Raw genomic sequence first — 23947 nt, forward strand, 5'->3', positions numbered from 1 at the left:
ATTATTTGTATACTTGAAGATAAACTTTAATGTGATTAACATTTTCTGGTGATGCTGTTTCTTTCTTACTTTAGTTTCCCTGTATGTGCCTGTGAGGTGTATGCATTGTGGGTCTTCATATGTATTGTTTGTACTAGCACAAGTGTGTAGTAAGTCTCGAATTGTTAGCGAGGTAGTACATGTTTAACATTACTCAAAACTCTGATAAGGTAGCATTCATTATTTTACTATTCAAATTTACAAGATTATAAATATTTTACTTCTATGGTGCATGCTGCAGCCATTGCCTATGTTTAGGTTCCTGTATTAAAAACAACACCCCAATATAATGTTTTGTTTAGATGAGTACATTCTTTAATAGATGAAGTAGTTCGTGAGAGGTCTCCCGATCACTCCTGACATCTTGTCACCAACATTATAAACACAACCCCTTGTAGGTACTTTTCATCAAAATTAATTTCATATGTGATGTCATCAATGACATTTTTGATGTCATCTTTGATGTCCTGGGTGTTAGTCTTAGCAGTGCACGGTGGGGGCGCAAGTTACGGTGGGTTAGTTTACCATAACTGGCGAATTTCTGAGGTTTTTTGGTTCTACTTGTAACCTTAACATCCCTTTAACAAAGTATTTTCAGTGAATTTCATAGGTTTTTATTAGTGCAATTTAACCATAACGTCCCTTAAACAAAATTCTTTCAGTGAATTTAATGGGTTTTTACCAGTGCATGCTAACTTCCTACAACTTACTAATACCAAACCTACCCCAATATATCAACATTGTTGTCCAATTGACTAAGTTTAAACTTCAAACTCTGCCATTTCCCACCTTCTAGCCGTGCACTGCTAAGACTAACACCCAGGACATCAAAGATGATATCACAAATGTCATTGATGACATCACATATTTGGGCCACTTGTTTTGTTTCACTGACATATCTAGGCCAGGTGGGTTTTTTCACTGACAGTCAGAATATTAAAATTCAAAAGGTGCTATATATCTAGACGTTAACCTTCTTGCATGTTCTTACAGTACTTTCCTTAGGGTTCGGTCAGATCATGGTGCACATACATGGGGCAATAAGCAGGCCTCAACCACACAATTTTTAACACTTTTATACACTTTTTGCAACTTTTTCAACTGTTTTGTGTCCATTGACGTTTTCCAACGTCTGATGTCATTAATGACTTTCCGGACAGTGTCACGTGACAGCACGCGCTTGCACACAGCATGAAGGCGTGTCCGTGAATGCGTCCGCACTTTGCATTCGGGTCCGTGCTTCAGAGACAGTTTGGAACTGCACTTTCTACTGATCTAGGAACTTTCAAGCTCAAAATGTTCCCAGTGCATAGCTCCTACACCTATTCATACTCATTGTCCATTAACAATCTAGTACAGAGCGCATACTTGGAAGAATATTAGCAAAACTGCTGTTTATCTTAGAAATGGCATCAGCTATTGCCATCCCTCCTCTCCCAAGAGCCACCAGCACCAATAGCTGTTGGTAATGTACCAAAGGCTAAAGCTACCAAAGTGAAATGTACTGAGTGCAGTGCAACGTTGTACTCAATCGTGGGCTACCTGGACAGTACTGCCTGCATTCTCTGCCTTCGCATTTCCTTCCTTCTTCGGAGTCTGTGGCAGTGACTCCCAGCAGACCTGAAAAAAAAAACGGATTACACACACCTGATGGCTGTGCATCTCTTTAAGATAAAGGAACAAAGGTCTGTCCACTTGTGGGGGACAACACCAGGGCACACTATAATCTGATATATATCAGAGACAAAGTTCAATAAACAGTAGTATGGTGACAAAAGCACAATCAAACGGCTCATTTAATCATGAGGTTAAATCAAAAGGTACATAGTTTGACGTTAAAAAAGTACAAAATTGCATTGAAAATGCATATCAAATATATATATATTCATCACATTTCAGCATAAATATATAACAACAATCATAAATAGGTTGTTTAAATTCTAACAATTAACAGCAAAATTAGAAATAAACCCAATTATTTTTCACATTTTTGCCATAGAAATATATATGTGTTTTCATGTGGATAATTTTAGGTACTGTGTAAGGATTGTGGGGTACAGTGTAGTCCTTTATGTGTACAACGCGTGTTGGGCTTAGCCCTTCATCAGGTACGGAACATACTGGGGTATCTGAAATACATAAGTGAATAATGTCTACTTTAAGTCCTAATAGTATACGAGGGATAGATAAGATTCTGTTATCTAAATTCGATAGTTACTGACTGACCTGTGTTCCCATCACTAGCCCAGTGGTCAATGGAGATATTCGATTTCACTTGATTCAGATGTGGAGCAGCTGGAAACTAAGAATCTGTAGTCATTCTAAAAAAGAAATGTAGAGGAGTTTATATAACCAGAGTGTGGATGACCGCGTGGGGGACCAGTGGCTCAATACAAAGTGCTGGGTCCCACAACACAGTTATATGTTTTAGCAATAGTGTGATTAATGTATGTTAGGGAGGATTCTCTTCTAGGGCTAATTTCCCTTACTGATAGAGTCCCCCGGCAGCTTTGCTGGATTTGAAGGGTTTGTTTTTTTCTCCTGCTAAGAGTGAGACTCTTTTTCCCACTCTTAGACAGACTGCTGATGTGTGTTTGAGGCTATTTTTGTGCTTATGGTCTATGGGGTTTTTCTCACCCTCATAGGTATCATCTTTTCACATGTGTGATGCACAGCACCCTCAGTGCAGTAACACAGGGGTATCATAGTGACTTCCAAACATAGCCTCCATACCCTGGGACTGACTACTGTCTCCCAGGGCATGTAAAGTCCCCACTGACTTTACTAGTCAATAGTTATGAACAAAACCAATACAACTCATCTTACTATGGAAGTACTGGCAAGGGTTAATAGTTTTTCCCTGGTGTTCATTTTCGAGAGGGTACCGTACAGTCCCTCTCGCCAAAGTTTCTGGCTGGTAGCAGTGGTTACTACCGTAAATATTCGACCGCGAATGTTTCCCTATGGGACTTTCCCATTGTTCGAGGCTACCACTTTTACTGACAGCCTCTAACATACCGCCGGTTTATTTTAATATTAACTTTACTCCGGTAGGTTTTTATTGCCAGATCTTTGATAGTATTTCCTTCTCATGTCTTTCTCTGAAATCCTAACCCAGGTCGGGGATCCTTTGTTCGTCCTTTTGGTGGGCTTCTGCACAGAAGCCCTCCTCTTGGAGCCACTGAGTCTGGGGTAGACAGGATGTGTGGGAGGGGGAATAGGCACAATGGACAGGGTTACCTAGGCAACCCAAGTCGCACTCTGCCCTGATAGGCTGGGGGGTTATCCCGCCAGGATAGCAACCCCACTGTGTGAGTGACAGCTAGGCTGTATGAATGGGTTTTTTTCTGGATAAAAGCAGGGCTCTGAGGACTGGAGGACAAGACGTCGCCACTGGAACTAAGAAACCCAAAGCGGAGAGAAGCTGAAGACATCTGCAACGACTGAACGACCATTGAAGCCCTGCTGCAGATCCTCGCCACTTTTCACCAACGACCCGGGAAGATCTTCACCTGCAAGAGTCCTCTTCCCTTGAGCTGGTGGGGCCAACCAGTTCGCTAATCGCCTTCCAGGACCTGCCTTGGTCGAATCGCCAGTGCCCCACATCAGGAGACCGGATAGCCAGGCACCCGTCCATTTCTATATCTGCAACCGCCTTTTCAAATCGTTAAACAAAGACAAAGACTTGACTGCAGCTACTAGAACAGTTTGATCCTGGGCACATTGCCTGCACCATTTACACTGGCACAGGCCTATTGACTCTGGCTAAATCTGTTACAACTGCCTTCTCTAGATTGCTTTTCCTATAGAAATTTGTTGGTGCACCTAAACTCTTATAACCACCTTTCCTTCCCTTTTTAAATATTGCTGAAGTGCCATTTTGCTCAGTTTTCACCAAAGTATTGCTTATGCTAAAGTACTGCCTTGCCTAACTTGTTCACAATTCACTTGGGAAGTGTTGCTGGTGTGTTTTTGAGTCTAAACCTGTATAACTTGTCCTTTCCCTCCCTTTTGAGAAATTGCTAGTGTGCCATTTCTGCTTGGTTTACACTGTGCCGTTTTGCTCAGTTTTCACTCTTGCTCAAACTTGTCTACAATTTAAATAGGGAGTTGTGTATACATATCTTGACTGTTTTAACTTACTTTAGTAATAGTGATATGTGTGTTGACTTAAGAGTGTGTAAAATAAATATATATATTCTTTTTGATACAAAGCTTTGGTCAGTGTTTCCTTGTTCCATAGTACTGTAGTCCTATTGTGTAAACCCTGAATACTGCTCATCTCCCTCTTGAGATAAGTCTGGCTGCTTAGCCACAGCTACCAACTAAATATTTGTGGTACAGACTGATACCAAAGGGTATTTATTGCATATACCTGTAGTCCTAATCTTCTGTAGTGCTCCCTAAGGGAACTGCATAGGATTCTGCCTAATAATGTACTCACCTAAAGCAGTGAGTTCACCCAGACGATGATGGTTATTAGTGATTCATGAAACGCAATCTGGTGAATCAATGATTTTTTGCCAGATCGATAAGAGGTATCTGTAAAAGAATGAGGCACAGTTCTATGTGATAACCGATGGTAATATATCCTATTGTCAGAGTTTGGTGTCTGCTTATTGATAAAATATGCTCACCGTCATGTTGTGAGTCAGGCTGGTGATCCACGGGAGACAGGGCTTCAGCGATGGAACAGGACCTGCGTGGTATCTTAACAGTGACGATCGCTGGATCGCTATGGTTCCTGGGAACCTGGGATACAGATTATTAACTTTATTCACCCGAAATCGGGTGATATATAATGCAAGATCTAGTGTATCGAGGACACATAGGAGCTGCTTACTTGTATCTCAGAGAGACACCGCCTTCCAGAAGCCAGCAAAGCTGGCTGCAGCTTGAACAGGTGTCAAGGCAACCGCGATGCCTGTAACAGCTTTAGTAAATGCTCTCACAAAATGAAAGAAATTTGCGGACCACCATCTTGGAATGGCTTGTGCCCATAAGGTTTGATGTAGAAAGTAAGTATACATGCTGCTATATATAGCGTGTAGATGCCTTAAATCATACACAATTATGTGGATGAACTACTAAAATGAAATGGAAAAGCTACGTTTGAGCAAATCAGGAAAGAAAAAATTAAAATAGGAATAAAAATGATGAAAAATTAAAGCGGCTTGCACAAAGTGCATATGCTTTAGGGGAATGGTAGTTGTTTAGTCAGATTCCCTCCTCTTACTGGTAGACATACATGTTCCAATATGATGAATTTAACTTGTGAGATCGAGTGTGACTCCTTAATAAAATGTTGAGCCACTGGGGATCTTTCTGCTTTTAGTCGGATATTCGATTTATGTTCTGACCACCTGGTCTTGGCTTTTCGCGTGGTCATCCCGACATAAATGAGTCCACATGAGCATTTGATCCCATAGATTATATTTTTTGTGTCACAAGTGGATGTGTGATGTAGTTTGATTTTGTAACCCATGTGTGGGTGGGTGATGTAGTTGCCTTTTATCAGGTTCTTGCAATTATTGCAGTAATTACAGGGAAACGTCCCTTTACGGTTCTGATTTTTGGTCCTTATAGCTGCGAAATCCGCTCTAATCAGATGGTCTCTGATAGATCTACTTTTACTGTCCGCAAACAATGGAGGAGTAGGGAAAAGTTCATCCAATGTGGGTTCTAATGACAAGATATTCCAATGCTTTTTCACAATGTTCTTTATCAGGGTACTTTGGTGAGAATACCTGGTGACATACACCACATTTTCAGCTTGTTTCCTTTCTTAGGTGTCATTGCTTACGATCTCCGTACATTGGTAGCTCTCTCAGCACATTGTCTCAGTGTATGGATCATATCCCCATTGGAGAAATGTGTCTGTAAGGGATTGAACTTGGTTAGTGTAATCAGATTCATCTGAGATAATTCATCTGTATCTCAGAAAATGACTAAGTGGAAAGTTTGAGAAGGTCTTCCTGGGATGAAAGCTTCCTGCTTGTAATAAGCTGTTCCTGTTGGTGTTTTTGGTGTAGATGGTAGATTGCAATTTTCCTGATTTCAGGTACATTTTTACATCCAGGAATTCAATTGAGGACTGACTTACTTTTGAAGTGAATTTTATTCTTGGGGCCATTGTGTCCATGAATTTGAAAAATTCTTCTAGGTCATTACGGGAGCCATCCCAGATTCCAAACAAAAAGATCATCTATATACCTCACCAGTAGTTTTAGATGTTTTGGCCATTTCGTATTGTGAAGTATGTTTTGTTCTTCTAAGTATGCCATATATGTATTGGCATAACTGGGTGCCATCGAGGCCCGCATAGATGGACCAGAAATTTGAACAAAGTATCTGTCCTCGAACATAACACTACGTATTCACCACATATTCTCATCAAAGTACCATGATAAAGAAAATTGTGAAAAAATATTGGAACATCTTGTTGTTAGATCCCACATTGGCTGAACCTTTCCCTACTCCTCCATTGTTTGCGTGCAGTGAAAGTAGATCTATCAGAGACCACTTGATTAGAGCAGATTCCGCTGCTGGAAGTCTCAAAAATCAGAACCATGAAGGGACTCTTCCCTGTAATAACTGCAATAATTACAGCCTGATAAAAGGCAACTACAACACCCACCCACACATGGGTTACAAAATCAAACTACGTCACACATCCACTTGTGACAAAAAAAATATAGTCTATGGGATGAAATGCCCATGTTTTATGTCGAGATGACCATATGAAAAGCCAAGACTTGGTGGTCTGAACATAAATCGAATATCCGACTAAAAGCAGAAAGATCCCCAGTGGCTCAACATTTTATTAAGGAGTCACACTCGATCTCACAAGTTAAATTCATCATATTGGAACATGTATGTCTACCAATAAGAGGAGGGAATCTGACTAAACAACTACTCCAACGTGAATTATTTTGGATTGATCAACTTGATTCGATGTCTCCAAGAGGGATGAATGTTGACTGGGACATGAGCTGCCACCTATAATCTGGAGATAATTTACCCAGAAATTATAGGTCCCAACGAGGCAAGATTCATACTGTCACAAGTGTTCTCCTGTCTCTTTAAATAAACATCACAATAGGTTAGATACCCACATCGAAACCTGTACCATTCCCCTAAAGCATATGCACTTTGTGCAAGCCACTTTAATTTTTCATCATTTTTATTCCTACTTTCATTTTTTCTTTCCTGATTTGCTCAAACATAGCTTTTCCATTTAATTTCAGTAGTTCATCCACATAACTGTGTATGATTTAAGGTATCTACATGCTATATGCAGTGTGTATACTTACTTTCTACATCAACCTTTATGGGCACAAGCCATTCCAAGATGGCGGTCCGCAAATTTCTTTCATTTTGTGAGAGCATTTACTAAAGCTGTAACAGGCATTGCTGTTGCCTTGACACCTGTTCAAGCTGCATCCAGCTTTGCCGGCTTCTGGAACACTGTGTTCTCCATGACATACAAGGGAGCAGCTCCTCTGCGTTCTCGATACACTCGATCTTGCATTATCTATCACCCGATTTCGGGCGAATAAAGCTAATAATCTGTATCCCCATGTTCCCAGGAACCATAGCAATACAGCAATCGTCACTGTTAAGATACCATGCAGGCCCTGTTCCATCGCTGAAGCCCTGTCTCCCGTGAATCACCAGCCTGACTCACAGCATGAAGGTGAGCATATTTTATCATATTAGCAGACCCCACACTCTGACAATAGGATATATTACCATCGGTTATCACATAGAACTGTGCCTCATTCTTTTACAGATACCTCTTATCAACCTGGTGAAAAATCATTGATTCACCAGATTGCGTTTCACGAATGACTAATAACCATTATCGTCTGGGTGAACTCACACTATTGCTAAAACATATGACTGTGTTGTGGGACCCACCATTTGTATTGAGCGACTGTTCCCACACGCGGTCATCCACACTCTGGTTACATAAACTCCTCTACATTTCTTTTTTAGAATCACTACAGATTCTTAGTTTCCAGCTGCTCTACGTCTGAATCAGATGTAATCGAATATCTCCCTTGGCTTCTGGGCTAGTGACTCGAGCACAGGCCAGTCAGTAACTATCAAACTTAGTTAACAGAATCTTATCTATCTCTAATAAACTATTAGGTATTAAAGCAGACATTTTTCACTTATGTATTTCAGATACCCCAGTATGTTCCATACCTGATGAAGGGCTAAGCCCGAAATGCGTTGTACACATAAAGGACAACACTGTACCCCACAATCCTTACGCAGTACTTAAAAGTGTCTACATGAAAACACATATATGTTTCTGTACCAAAAATGTGAAAAATAATTGGGTTTATTTCCAACTTTGCTGTTAATTGTTAGAATTTAAACTACCTATTTATGATTGTTGTTATATATTTATGCTGAAATGTGATGAATATATATATATATATCTTTGATATGCATTTTCAATGCAGTTTTGTACTTTTGTAACGTCAAACCATGTACCTTTTGATTTAACCTCATGATTAAATGAGACGTTTGATTGTGATTTTGGCACCATGCTGCTGTTTATTGAATGTTGTCTCTGATATATATCAGATTATAGTGTGCCCTGTTGTTGTCCCCCACAAGTGGACGGACCTTTGTTCCTATATCTTGATATTTGTCTTGTAGCCAAGACACACACAGGAGCACCTACATTTTCTTAAACAATGATTGAATGACTGTTACTTACATACTTCTTGTGAACCTCAGTAACAGAGAAAAACTTCTAGAGTGCACCTCTTCTATCTTCCTTTTCTTAAGTGGGATAAGCATATGCATAGACAATATTCTTGGCTAACGCAACCAAGCTTTACACTTTTCAGTTCGACAAAGTGCACCAGGGGTCTTCCTATTAAAATCATGATTACAGCCTACTACATAACGACTGTAGAGTCAGTTGCATATCGGCGTGGTATTTTGGGGTTACGTAGAGATACCAGCTTTGTCAATAGTAGAGTCTACCTTCCTTAGGAACATTTTAAGATTTCCCCATTTTACCCCTGTGTTTCTGTAACACAAGGAGCTGGGTTTGAGCTATTTAAAGATTATCAACAATTAAACCTTTACTACTTTGGTGTTCGGCTTGGTCTTACACTTCTGTGGCTCTTACTGGAGGAATTTTATTAGATTTATTACATAGTGAATTAAATCATAAAAAACCTTGGATTATATTTGTCAAAATAACTTTGTAAACTGGACTTGATACACTAGTTTAACTACCCTGATCTTTTGGATGATACATTTCAAAGGATTATGAAGGAAAGCACAAAGTGATTCTAGTAGAGAACAGCTTGAGCTTTTCAGAGTTACTATAACTTCTTGAATCTTGTTACAGACAGCACCTGGGTTGGAGCTATATTTGTTATGGGTTACAAACTTGTATACACAATCTCTCCTGACCAGATTTAGATCAAGGAAGAAAATCTTGCATATGCCGTGTAGGCCAGGAAGACATTTTATGTGTCAATTCTGTGTTGTGTTCACACGAAGATATTGAATACCTATTTTAAAACAAGTCAATTTTAGTCAGTTTGGCCTAGAATTGTTTTACGTTGGTCTGCTTCCCAGTCACCTTGGGTGTTGTGCTGTAGGCAGATATCTATCTTTGGCTTATAGACAAAGTAAATGTATTCAACATTGTTACATTGCTTTAATGTTCCCCTTGATGATTTGTATTTTAACTATTTGTGTTATCTCTGCTGTTATGAATGAATGTTCTTTCATCCGAAATAAGGTTTAATGAATTAGAAATTGATATAGTGGTACAGTTTGGCCATTGTGTACTTTTTCACAAAAATACTGTAAACAATCAGATAATCTGGGATATTTGTCCAATTGTGCTAGGCTGTTGCAGCTGTTATTTAAATAATCATCTGCCAAAGGTATCTATTGCAACCTTAGAAAACCAAATTGGGTTTAATGACATAGGATTTTTTCATTTGGTTTTATTAAGTACCCTTAAAACCGATTTAACAAAATCCTAATTACAGTATCAAGTTATCAATGAAAACATTTACCCAGAATGGATATCTTGGGACATCAATAGGATCAGTGCTAACGTTGAAGCTATTGCCAGATTTGGAGGGCAAATTGGACAGTATCAGAGTATCACAAATAGGAGCTGTGATTGAGGCAAGTTTAACATAGCAGCCTAAGGCACCAGTTGAGGCCCCCTTTAATCATTTATATTATTTTAGCAGGTAAGTAATGGCCAACCAACATTCGATAACAGAGTAAGCATATGCTGCCATCCAAGTACTGTCCATAGAGCAATGGATACAGACCTGAAGTGTGACATATCCGACAAATAATGGCATAGAGCTTGTTAGAATACTAAAGGCCCGATTGACAAATATGTCAAATTTGCTTCTGCTACTTCATACCTGATTTGCAAAGTCTAAAACTAGACTAAATCTTCAGCTTTCTGGGACATCTATGATAGGCCAACCCATGAGGAAATTTGTGTTAATCATATATGCACTTGAGCATCTAAAAAAAACCCCAGGCAGCCACAGATTCTCCCCAGTTTTAGACTTGGTAAATATGTAAGTCAACATAGGAAATCTGAGTAGAACATGCCATCTGAGTAGAACAGGGCATCTCCTGATTTGCTCCATTGCAAATCTTTAATATGTGAAAGGTGTCCAATTCAAAGTGACCCAACAGGCAGAAAATGCCTTCCACGCATGCATATGAGGTGACCATTGATTTGGTGCTGCTTGCCTCCATGGAGGCAGCTTTTCTTGTACCTCTGCTTCCTACACCTGCACTGCCCATTCCTCCTGTCCACGCATCCCAGGTGAACACTACGATTGTTTACTCAAGAGCCACTAGTTATGAAGGATGATATGAGCATGAGCCTCCAATGATAACTACTTCTCCTATTAAGGGTCTCCAGCTGGCAAGCACTTTATTTATATTTACCAATTGCATGAGAGGTTTAGTGAAGTGGGCATTGCTGGCCCCTGAGAATAACCAAATAGCTGTTACCAAATTGCTTTCCTATCTTGTTGCATTGGTTGTACTTTGTTGAACTTGTTGAAGTGATTAATATCCTGGTGAATAGAGCCACAAAGGGGGAGGGAAATGGGTCATCCCCATTGTAGCCTCTACTTTATTTATGAGCAACATTCCTGCTTCTTAGCATTATACCCTATATTGATTGGAGGCTGAAGTGAACAAAAAAGCAGGATACACTGATTGCTCCAGGCACTATCGAGCAGGCAAGACGTTTTTGGCCGATAGCGGCAGATGCTGGGGGCTGTCTAAATTAAGGGTGTTGCTTAAAAGGGCAGTAAGGGGAAAAGATGTTTCCCTATGATAATGATGTGTTATTTATATAGCACCTTCGTCAAAGTGCTTTACAGAGAAAATATGTACGTACAATTCTCTTCCCAAGGGCCATAACCGTTGCTTAAGTTGCTAATTACCTAACCAGCCAAAGTGGATTGACCCCAGACAGAAGTGATCTGGAGAACGAGGGGGTCCAAAAATGAGACTACTGGTAAAAAAATTAGTTCGATCAAACTCTATCAGGATATCCAATTTTCTGTCCATAATAATTTTAAAAAGTGAACAAAGAATCCAATACTGCAGATTTGAAAAAAAAACGTGTACACTCACTGGAGCAATCAGCTCAGTTAGTTAAAATAAAATAGATGCTAATTGAACATTATGAAGAAAACAAAACATAGTAAAAACCTTCATGGTGTACAACCTATTACTTATCACATTATTAGCAAAGCATTACAATCATGTACATAAACAAACATCAAAGATGAGTAGACTAAACATACATCTTACAGGAAAAATGTATGATACAAGATAAAGGATAACAGCTTTATAAATAAATATTATTCCGGAGGTTTCTGGGATAATAAAAAAGTTATCTAATCTCTTCAAAATGTCAGGGGATCAGTGTTTGATCTCTACACATTGTGAAACATATTTGATCCTTGTGATCTTATAATATTAAAAAAAGAGTAAAAGGGAGGATATGTCTATCTGTCAAAGTTTTGTAGTTACAAAGCCATTTGTAATATAATATACTAAGAAAAACTGACCTTCAAAACATGCAATTCGGAGAAAACCCAAACAAGAGTCCCCTCGTGTCAGTCACCTTCAAGGGATAAGATTCAAATGTTTCAAAAAGGAGTCCTAAAAAGATCCTTAGTATTTGCAGAGTTGAGTCAACCATCTTTCAGGATAAGTAGCTAAATCGTGTCTTATGACGAGTCCCATACATCACAACTGATGTGGTGCTTAGAAGTTAATCAGAGATACATGTCTGAAACCCAGTATAACATACTGGGCCATTCTAATGTAAAAGAAATAATAGGGGACGTAAAAAGCATAAACTAGTATGGTCTGACTAATGTTCTATGACAGAAAGCTCAAATTCAGAAATTGAAATAGTGTACAATCTTCCAAAAAAGCATTTAAAAAACAAAGAAAAATACATAAATAAATGGAAACCATGATAATCTCAATATTTTTAAAAAATTAAAATGAATCCAAATCGTTCTAAAACATGTAAAATATGACTACCCAAATTAAAAGAAAAGATGGAAATCATAGTTCAATAACAGCAAAGATAATGTGCAACTAGGTACAAATATTATTAAAAATGAAAAGATGTTGGAATCAAGCAATACATATACACAACCATCATGAACCAAGGGATATTATGATCACACAGTAAAGATACATTCAAATACTAATTACTCTAAAGAATTACAAGATCATAGTCAAATTAATAATAGAAAAAAGTTAACATTTTTATAGATATTGGAACTTTTATAAAGTTACTTGTATTAAAATCAGTGTCCATTCCTTTAGGGGCCAGTGAGGATAATGTGTCTATCCATTCACGTTTAGATAAGTCTTTGTATATTTCCAACTCTTCTGGAAATCTGTAATGCCCCTAAAACCACACACTGGAACTGAGAAACAGCAGGTTGATATTCTAAGAAATGTGTAGGTGCTGACATTTTGAAGGATGAGTATAGATATCTGATTTATGTTTGGTCCATCAATCCTTGGCTTTCTGAGAGGGTCATACCTATATAGTATATCCCACACAGACAACAAAGACCATGAATTGCATTCTTAGTGTCACAGGCAGCATAATGTGTCAAATAGATAAATCTACCGATGTATGGAGGACTCAGATTGCATCCTTTAATCAAGTTGATAAACGTTTGGCAAGGCATACAAGGAAATGTACCGCTCTTTTAAGAACAAGTACTGCTGGTACACAATCGAAACTCCGTTGTAATTAATAATTCCCTTAAAGAAGCATGTTTGTGATATGTAAAGATAGATGGGTTAAACAATTATTGAGTGAGTAAATCATGGTGAAAATTTTCCAATACTGGATTTGATCTTCTAACACTTTCTTGAAAAACTAGATGCATAAGCCAAGATAGTATAGGAAGTTTTGGTTGCAACCAAGTTTTGTGTGATTGATTCAACCTTTAGTATTGCTGCTTTTAAAGTTGTATTATCATAAGGTTGTTACCGAAATTTCACCAACAAAATACAATTCTGTATTTCAAGTTCAATAGGGTCAGAAACGGTTTGTTTAAGTCAAAAAAGTTGACTATACGGTATCCCTTTTACAGTACTCAATGGGTGAAAGCTTTTCATGTTTAAGATGCTATTCCACTAAGTAAGGGTGACAAAAATAATATTTGTTAGCAAAGGGTGCTTTGTTTCTCACTGTGCTTACAAAAGGTGGGCACACATTGCTGTGTTCTGTTGTGAATTTAATTTGGGGATGGATTGATAACATGTATTAAAAAAACTTAAAAACTGCTTACTTGAGCCATCCGGGTACCAGAAATGTAGGTGCCAACCCACAGCCTAACCTGTTGGCCAGTAGAGGCCTTTGTCCTTTCCCTCCAATGTATCACAAGATGTCACAAGAACCTGTGGTTTTTGATGCGTCCAACACATTTTCTTTTCCTACTTATTCCGAATTATTTTCCCTAGTGGAAGTGCACAAATTGGATATCAGGTGTTTTAAAAATCACTAATTGATAGGAGACGTTCACTTAGGGCACCTCCAAGATTAAAAAACGGTTGCCTGTCCCAGGCGATGCCACCATGACTATTGAATTCCTCACATAATGATCAACATGAAATCCCAATGAATGTTGGTAGTATTATGTCTATTCCTTTGGATAACCTTTCAAATCCCCAAACTGACATGGATCTATCTGCACTATCGTTATGCTCTTGTAGCAGTGCTATACAGTCTGGTGTCATGAACAGTGAGGCTTTAATCTTTACTCCAGTCCCTATGTGACTCAGACAGATAGTATCTTGAGGCCCAGAAAGGACATGACAAATGTACAAGACATTCAAGGGGCATGCCAAAAGTACAAGACATCCCAGTAACCAATAGTATTAAAGACAAAACTATAACCATGACTAATGTTCCAAAACATAAAAGGCATAAAAAATGGGAGGGTCTTCTGATTAAGATCTTTATGTGAATAAATGTGTAGGTTGCAGGGTGATCTGATTCATTTGAAAATTATTCATATTGCAGAATGGGATAGACCTGCCTACTGAATGTATCATTACTGAGTGTGATCGGGAGGAATCTACCTGGGTTTTTACAGAGGAGTACTGATTGGGAACAGAAAGTATGTTACTTTAAAACTTACTAGACCATTGCTTTTCTGCATGTTGAATACAAGCCACTCTCCTGTCATTGTTCACTCTGTCCTGGTAAGGTTATGTTTGTATTGTTATTTGACTTTTCTGTTTTTGAAACCATTTGCTTTTCTTCTGGTTGTGTAAAATTGTTGTGTTCTATTTGACCATTCGGGGTGAGTTGGCGATTTATAATATCCATAAATAAACGATGGGCTCAGCTTACTTCTCTATTTTTATCCAACCTGAAGAGTTCTGATATTGACAGGAAATTCTTTCTCTCTTTATGTCAGGGTTTTTCAATCTGTTGAGTTTCAGGTTGTGCATGTTTATATAGCTGTCCACTTTAGATGTTCGCCAGATTATTGCAGTAGCTAAAACTTTGTTTTGTATGCAACCCTTGGGCTTGCTGAACTTTTTAAGTGCCCCTCCTACTGGAGCCTTCCTGCACAGCAAAGCCTCTAATGGACATGTTTCTCCTTTGCAGGCTATCATGCAATGGCCAAGTGCCCGTGCGCCATGCTCTTCAGCCCTCCGCCCCCCACCCCGAACGCTGGGATTGTATGCCTTGCATGTGTGCAGAGAGATTTTTCGTTTTCTGCACCTTCATTTTTCTTTTACTGGAAGGGCTTTATGGTTCACTCTGCTCTGTGCCTCGTGAATCAAGCTTCTTCCTTTGTAGGTCATACAAGCATATTATGCAGGCCCCAAACCTGAATGCTGTTTGTTCGAGTGCCTGACCCTGTACCATGATATGATGTGGCATTTATAGCGCGCCTATGCACAAGTGTTTCAAGGAGCGACGAGGCAAGCGAGGGGAACAGAGGGAAGACAGAGAAAACTATCTTACTAGTCCAGGTGGCATTGAGATTGCGCAAATGCAGGGTAGAGGGGAGGGGAAAGGCGCAAGTGGGAGGGGGTGGGGAAGTGCAGTACATAGGACAAACAGTAATAAATAAAAACAATAAATAAGAAGTGCGGCCAGCTGGTGGCAGGTGCAAGAGTAAGTGCACACATCAGGTATCAGAGTCCAAGGTTTGCCAAAGGGGGCAGAACAGGTATGCAACTGGCGGGGAGGGGACCTTGGGCCAAGAACAGAGGGTATCCAGGTGACCAGTGCAGGTTCAGCCAGGAGTTCAGCAGGGAGAGGAGGAGAGAAATCAGAAGCAAAGAGGAAGGTTTTGAGGTGCTTCCCGGAACTGGAGATGGCTCTCCTCAATTTTCAGAGAGGCAGGGAGGCTGTTCCAGAGGGAGGCCCCAGCCGAAGAAAGAGATCTACCACCAACTCGTTGCTTGGAGAAGGGACTGACCCTGAGAGAGTTGGAGGTGGATGAGCGAAGAGCTTGAGAAGGAAGATATTTAGGAAGAGAGAGTTGGAGGTATTGAGGCTCCAGGCCCCAGAAGGCCTTGTGGACAATACAGAGGGTTTTGAACTTAATCCTTGCAGCCACTGGGAACCAGTGCAGAGATTTCAGTCCTGGAGAGATATGATCCCTTTGCTTGAAGCCAAGAACCAGTCTTGCAGACCTGTTTAGGATGAGCTGCAGAGAGCAGAGAGTAGAGGAAGGCAGATTTAGAAAGAGGCTGTTGCAGTAGTCCACCCTAGAGAGAACTAGAGCTCTGGAAACAGTGAGCGTTCATTGAATCTTTGCATGACGGTCTCCAGGTTTGTGTGATTACGAGTAGGGGTATATTGGATTTCAAAGAACCCTGGTTTGAACCCTAGGAAAGCACTGGTGTACTGGCACAGTTGTATGTGCATGGGGAACGGGTCAAGCACTAGGAGAGGGCCTTGACCTACCCCCACCCCATTATTTATTCTGTGACTTCCAATCTGGCTAGGGCGGGGTTCAGGTTGATCTTATCTCGCATTGCTTAGAGCTTATCATAGTTCGAATTCCATGTTCATCTCATGCTCGAGTCCTACACTGAATTGGGAGGTAAATGAGAATCTTCACATGTGCCCCAGTAAAGTACCCTCCCCCACAATTGAACCTCAAAAAGTGTCTTAATCTTCTAGCCCACAAATAATTTAAGGCTATGACTATAATTGATCTTCACTTAACTTCCTGGAAGACACCATTTCAAGTTTCAGATCCTTCAGCCTGTCCAGTAAGCGAGCTGCAGGCACTGTCCACTGTGGAAAACGTTAAGGTTTCTCATTATGGCAATCTGGTTCTCTAGAGTCACCGTTTATTCCTTTTTAAGGTTTTATCTGACTTCAACCTGAACTTGTCCACATGTTTCATTAACCCTTATTCCTAACTGGAGAGAGTCCTGGATAACCTGGACACAGGTCTTTTATGTTTGACCTCGATTGAACCAAAAGCTTATGTTCTTCTGATAGGTTTCATGTCAGTTATGGATGGGCACAATTGGCCATGCAGGCTAAGTCTTTTGGAACATTTTGGATTGTGGCACGCATTGCAGCAGCTTACCAGTTTTAGAAGCTTCACCTTCAAAAGGAGCATCACACTTGTGCAGTTCTGCCAAAGGCAGATTTACTGGTTTGAAAGGCTTGTGTCCGAGACATCACCTGTGAGGCTGTCACTTGGGCCACCACATCATCCTTTATACAGGCACTACTGTATGGACGGAAGCTCAAGATTCGTCAGCTGGTCCTTCTTAACTTTCTTTGATCCCAAAAACAATGTAGAAAAGGGGAACGGATGTAGACGTAAGCAAAGGTTGCTCACCGTAGAAACTACTGTAACCCAAGTCTATTGTGCCCTTTCTTCTAGACGCCCTCCCGTTGCCTGTTGCCTGGAGGATGGAGAAGGACTAGCAAGTTGTAAAGAGGTGGGGGCTTGACAGGCCAGGGTTTTCTGTACAAAAAGGTTCTGGTCCTATCCCCTTTGGAACAATATTTCAAAAACTATGTAGGAACGGGGATCACAAGCCAGAAGTACATTGACGACTACAGTGTGTAGATTTCACAGTCTCCTGTAAGAGGTACAGCGAAACAACATTGTCAAGACCTGGAAACAAGTACCATTATTTAACATTTTGAGGCATACTAATTAAAACATTAGTATGACTCAACAGGTAAGATAATGGTACTTGTTTCCAGTTCTCAACAATGTTGTTTGATTGTATACAAGGTACCAGATTCCTCATTGCGCATGCCTCATCCTTTCTTCATGATTACGCAGGACTGTAGCTCCTTAGTTCTAAACTGGCAAGATTATTACTTCTTGGCTTGAGTCCAGTGTGTTCATGTCAGACATGTTTTCATTGCTAAGATTCTGAGAGTGTTGCTTGCTTTGTTTTTCGGTAGTATGCATGGCTTGTATGATAGGTTTCTCATATGATATGGACTCTCGTGTGATGCTTTGCTAATCATACTAGGATTCATATGATATTATTCTATTGTATGCATGTGCTATACATTAAGGATTTTAAAACAGGAGTGGGTAGGCTAATCTCCTGGGAACTCTGTTTTTCCCCATACTTTTTTTGGGAACAATACTGTACCTTGCCCAGGGAAAACTGTTGAGATCATTTCTTAACCGTTTTTTACACAAATTAGTAGCAATGTAATACTGATGATGTTGAACACTGATGGGAGTTTTTGTTTCTATGACAGACACATCAAAACTAATAATTCCTGCATCTGAGATGTACCCACTGCCAGATGTCTTAGAATATGGAAATAGAACATACAGAATTATTCGTGGAAATGTGACCTGGACTGAGGCTTTGAATCTGTGCATGGAAAATGGGACACAATTAGTCAGCATTGCCGACCAGTACCACCAAGCATTTCTCACAGTCATTGTAAATCGAATAGGATATCCCCACTGGATTGGGCTAACAAGCCTAAATGTAAGTACCATGCGAGGATTTTTGTTCATTTTAAAGTATACTATATGGGAAAGAAAAAACACAGAAACTACTATATGTGTACCTTATCTGTCATCTGTAAACTGGATGACCTTTTCTTACCACCATAGTCAAAGCAAAAGATCACATTGTGTGAAAAAGAAATCTGATGCCCCGAATCTGCATATTTGTTGAAGTAACTTTGTCAACAATGCAGGCCAAAGTTGTATTTTCTCTTGCATTATTATGTATGTTTGCGAAATGTACTATTCTAGCTTTAACCCTAGCATTTTTGGCAGTAAGTTCTGGATGGCTGTGCTTGCCAAAATAATTGGCATGTCTATAATATGCTATTTCTATGGGTGTATTTTTGTTGTTGTATGTGTTTAGCTTCAAACAGCGGAACTGTCGTCACTCGAGGCATCCCAATGTCAGGGTTCACAAAAGTGCAGTGATTATGTAGGAGCAATAGAAACTAATTAGGATCTGAACCACCATGTTTTGATCTTCTTCCTAAAAGCAAGAAGATTCTTTTTTGAGCGCAAACTTAAATGTAGCGCGTTTGATAAGTGTGATGCACTGAAAAGGCATGGCCAGCAATAAAGTTGGTATTAAATCTTGGGTTTATTAAAGTACAGGGGGATTGAGACTGAAGCTGTTTTTTCACTCAACCGATGCAACAAAATAATCCTATTGTTTCCATAGACTGTTTTATGGTAAGGGTTACCGGGCACGTTTAAGGAGACCGGGGCCGGTAAACCCTTATCGCCCAATTCCGAGGTCCTTTAGCGGGAACCACAAAGAACGTGCGGTCTGACCACACGCCCTTTACAGGTCCCGCTAAGAGACCAGGGCGCTTATTACGGGCCTGCTATTCCCGTAATTAGCCCTATGGGGGCTCAAATGGGAATGGGGAATGGCTGGTTGATGGGGACTTACATGGGTCCGCACAGGTCGGAATGTCCCGGTAAGTCCCCATTCAACCAGACCGGGCACGGACCCGGTATTGGAGGCAGCCATTGTTCTAACAGCACCATGGCTGCCTCCAATCTCGGAATGAGGCCCAATGTCTTTAACAAAATATTCTAGGTAACCGGTAAACAAAACCGTGACTTGATGTTTTGGGCAGTATGTTCATATTCAGGAATATTCCACAGCAACTGAATTCTGTATTCTCTGCAAACGGTTTCTAGATTTATCAGCAAAGCCTAAATAAATGCTATTACCAAATTCTTGTATGCTTGATGCAGGGGTATTAACTGCCATTATCCCTTTTGAAAAGGTCCGAAACAGACGATGCATTTTGTTAAATCAAAGAAGCAGGTCGTCTGTACAACTGCTGCAATGTGCAAGTCCAGAGAAAGATGCGAGTCAATCACAATGCCTCTGTTTCTTAACAGAGATGGTGGTGCAGACTACTAGGGATATCATGGTGCAGATATTATTGCTCGAGATTTCCTTTATCAGATACTTTCACTGTATACAACCAGAGTGCCCTCTTGATGATCTAGGGCAGATCGAGTAAAGCTATTATGCACCCATAAACTGAGGTTCCTGGAGACTTACATGACATTTTATTTTGCACAATGGCCAAACAGCAGAGTTTCAATGAGTGGAGGCTGTGTCTCAAAACAAGTGCAGCCCATGCACAATCTGGAAAGTGAAAGACAACTGCTTGCCTGCACACCCTGTCAGGTCGCTCAATCAGAAAGCTGGTGGCCTTTCTGTGGAATACATTATGGGCCATATATGTATGTTCTTCAGTAGAAGCCTATTGAGCACTGGACACCAGTGGAGCATCACCAGAACTGGTGATGTATTCCCTCATTGCCATCTTCTTGAGAGAAGCCTGGGCCACAGCATTCCACAGTCTTTGAAGTGTATTTGCATTTATTTGTATAACAGGGGTGCCGATGTCAGAAATGACTTACAGTAACAGATTTACAGATGGCAGAGTGTAGTGGGCGATGGTACCATGCGCTTATTGGGAGACAGGTATAGGCAGGCACAACATTATACTTTTATATCACTTACATTAAGACTTGACCTGTCTTTTACTGTCTCCAACCACCGCTTACATTAGCATCAGATCACCTTGGTGGGCCACGCTCGGAAGTTGATGGAAAGGCAAAGGTTAGGATGGGATTTCCCAAAAACACTGGGATAAAATAACTCGCTACACAAAGGAAAAGGCGGACAGCAGAATGCTGTTATACAGTGCTTTAGTTGTTTTTTGTATTACTTATACATTTTTCTTCTGGTATATCAGCTGGGATTTTTATTAATTTTGTATAATAGGACGGCGGGTATCACGAGACACTTTACAATATAATACTAAGCAGCTGCGTAACTAATCAACATTTCAAAAATAGCAGCCTGGACAGGGCTGTTTCAAACTCCTTACTGCTAGTCCTTCTTTAAGGTGCTTCTTAGCAGACAGAACAGTTTGTGTATGCTGTCAGGGGAGGCGCCATCCTAAGAGCCCGGGCAGCGACGGTGAAGGTGCAGAGTGGGGTGCTGTTGAACCCTCTCAGGGTTGAAAAAACGCTATCCCAAGGTGCTATCCCGCAGCTCTTCGCTAGCGCTGAGCAACAGGGTTTTTTGTCTGTTTTTTAGAGTAAAAGATCCCTTCCACTGCCACGTGCGGTGTCCTTTACTCTACTTTGTTTTCCTTTCAGTTTGACAGGATCCCCGGCTCCAGCAGTCATGCTGCAGATCTTTTTATCTTGTGTTTATTTTTCGTTTTCAGGAGGCATTACCCAGTTTGGTGCCTGTACGATAGCACAAACATGAGAGCAAGTAGTGAGCCAGTTTATGAGCGTATGAACAACAAGAGGGACATAGGCCCGGGACAAGAAAAAAAGAAACAAAAAGAATTAAGAAACAGGTGACTTAGGGCCTCATTACGATTTTGGCCTGAGCTCTTAAATGCAGCAGTAACATTATTACCGCCACATTTAAGGGCTGGCCAAATCACGAGTTGAGTGGAAAATGGCATGTTTACCTCCAGCTTGTTGCTGGCCACAGCTTTGAGCTCTAATACTTGCAGCTAATGCCCGAAGGCCAGCGCGGCTCAGACTTGTTCCTTTGCTTCATGGAACACGCACAGCTTCATACATCTGCTAAACAATGACTGGCTTCATGATCTACAACTGATTTGTCTTCAAGAAACCTGGATGTGCGAAATGCCAGTGATCTCAGAATTTGAATGCGCATTGAATCCAGCTATTAAGGCTGAAAAGGGGCGCCCGCTAGCAGGGCTTTTAACTATGATCAAACGGTCGTCAGGCTACCGGTTGCTAAATTCAAGGAACTATACGCCCTATATTCAAGTCTGTGAAATATGTAAAACCAACGCTACACCGAAAGTGCTGGATGTGATCCATATAATCAACTTATATTGGAACCACCAATGGACCGGAACATATTCGTTCATCGACCAGGTTACATCAATAATCAATAACCTGCTGGAGCCAAGCAGAGGGGGCGGCTTGATAGTTTGTGGTGATCTAAACATTGATTTCTTTAATCCACAGAATTCCGCCAAAGGTCAACTATCCAAAAACTGGTCGGAAGAACTGAATGCAAGAGGCCTATCAATGCTTAACGGTTGCACGCAAGGAGACATCCCGGCGAAACCTACGTGGCAGCGTGAAGGCCAGTCGTCTACCATTGATTACATCTTTGCCTCGGATACTATGCATGTGAGGGTAAAGTCCTTGAAAATTCACACAATGGATAACAGTGATCATGAAATGTTGGAGCTAAAATTTCAAGACTTAAAAGGTGTTCAAAGTCAAAAATGGGGAACAAAAGTTCTGGTGGACTCAAATCGCCTACGTGTGAGGCTGGATGAACGTGATGTGGCCAATATATGCTCCCAATTCAAGTCAAATCCGGAGGAGATTGAATATGCGACTATATTGTCGCAATTTAAAGCCAAAACACTGGGCTGAAAAACTGGTCATTTCAGAAGAAACACTGCTTCGACCTGATAGTGATTCAGCGCAAAAGAATGATGAGAGCTGAACTCCGGAAAAACAAGCAAGGGCCGAAGAACGAAATAACATCAAGAAACAGAGTTGTCAAACTAGAAATTATATCGTGTCTCGTATTGCTATGAATATATGTATATTGGCCTACGCCAAGCTGCTAACAAGCTGCTTATGAACTACATGTGAATAAACCCGCATTGCAAGGTCCTGACCTTAGAAACCATGTAAACTGTCATTTTGGGTCACGCCGCCATTTTAGGTTTTCTTGCTCTATAAAGTCACCATGTGAGCTAAAATGGTAGCCTATGTTATTCAGAATAGAACTTGATTGTCATGACCTCTGTACAGCTAATGTATAACTTGCCTGCAGGCCACTTGTTAGGGTCATGAGCTGAGACCTTGTCCTTCTGCTGACCTATGTGCAATGGATTACCTGTATCACCGAAACTGATCTATAATTGAATGAGAACACCTGCTTAACTATATTGTATAAATTAAGTCCCGCATTGTAATGTTAGGCCTAGAGCATACATTATTACCATTTCTTTCTGTTAATGTATAAACCTAAGATGAACTAGATTTGACCTGGAAAGGGACCCTAGAGCAGTAACTTATTTATGGAATGGTTAACCTGAAGAAAGGCTGGACAACAGGCTGGAGAAATGTATAAAAGCCTGACTGTTTCAATGAATATTTGCACTCACTGAGCACACCGAACCACGCCGGAGTTCGCTGTGTTGTACTGAGGGTCGATAGCTATCTGAATTTTGTTCTGTTCTTTTGTAACTGGATTCAGTATAAAATAAAGTGCTTTGTATGTTCCTTTGTAACCTGTGTTTGGTGTGTTTCCTTTTTGGTTACCCTGCCTCATATTATTTCCTTGTTTTCACAGAGTAACCAAACAATCTTATAAAAACTGGATTAAAAGCCATACATTCTAACTATATCAGAAAGATGCAGAGGCAATGTTGGAGACGCTAATAAATAAGAACAGTGGAGAGTTCTGGCGAACTATTAATCGCATGGAAACACCGCAAGAGGCCTTGCAAGTGTGCCTGGTACCAGAAATTGAGTGGGTGCATCATTTTACCGGTCTTTTCCATAAAAATCTTGCTCCTAACTTTCCAACACATAATTTAGTATCATGGGATTTGCAATTTGCAAGGGAAGGTATCTGAGAGGTAATCATGAGAGCAAAAAACTCTAGGGCTCCTGGCCCTGACGGCTTGTCGAACTTCATGATTAAACAGTTCCCCGATCTCTAGGCTGATCTGTGCTTCGATATATGTTTGCAAGAATCAACATGCAAAAACAAGTGCCAATTTCATGGAGGCAGGGATAATAGTCCCAATCTTCAAGAAAGGAAACAGAATGTCACCGAAAAA

The 23947-nt window shown here is 40.4% G+C and overlaps 1 protein-coding gene across 2 annotated transcripts in view; it reads left to right on the forward strand.

Annotated features, from left to right (window-relative positions):
• Positions 1-23947, forward strand: part of PLA2R1 (phospholipase A2 receptor 1) — a 1951179-nt gene that overhangs the window by 1521883 nt on the left and 405349 nt on the right. For both annotated transcript variants that reach the window (XM_069616352.1, XM_069616351.1), the window contains one exon: positions 18332-18570. In XM_069616352.1, coding sequence (XP_069472453.1) covers positions 18332-18570 — 239 coding nt within the window. The remainder of the gene's footprint in view (positions 1-18331; positions 18571-23947) is intronic.

The sequence above is a fragment of the Ambystoma mexicanum genome, chromosome 9, assembly GCF_040938575.1.
Source record: "Ambystoma mexicanum isolate Mex_15411 chromosome 9, UKY_AmexF1_1, whole genome shotgun sequence".
Lineage (NCBI taxonomy): Eukaryota > Metazoa > Chordata > Amphibia > Caudata > Ambystomatidae > Ambystoma > Ambystoma mexicanum.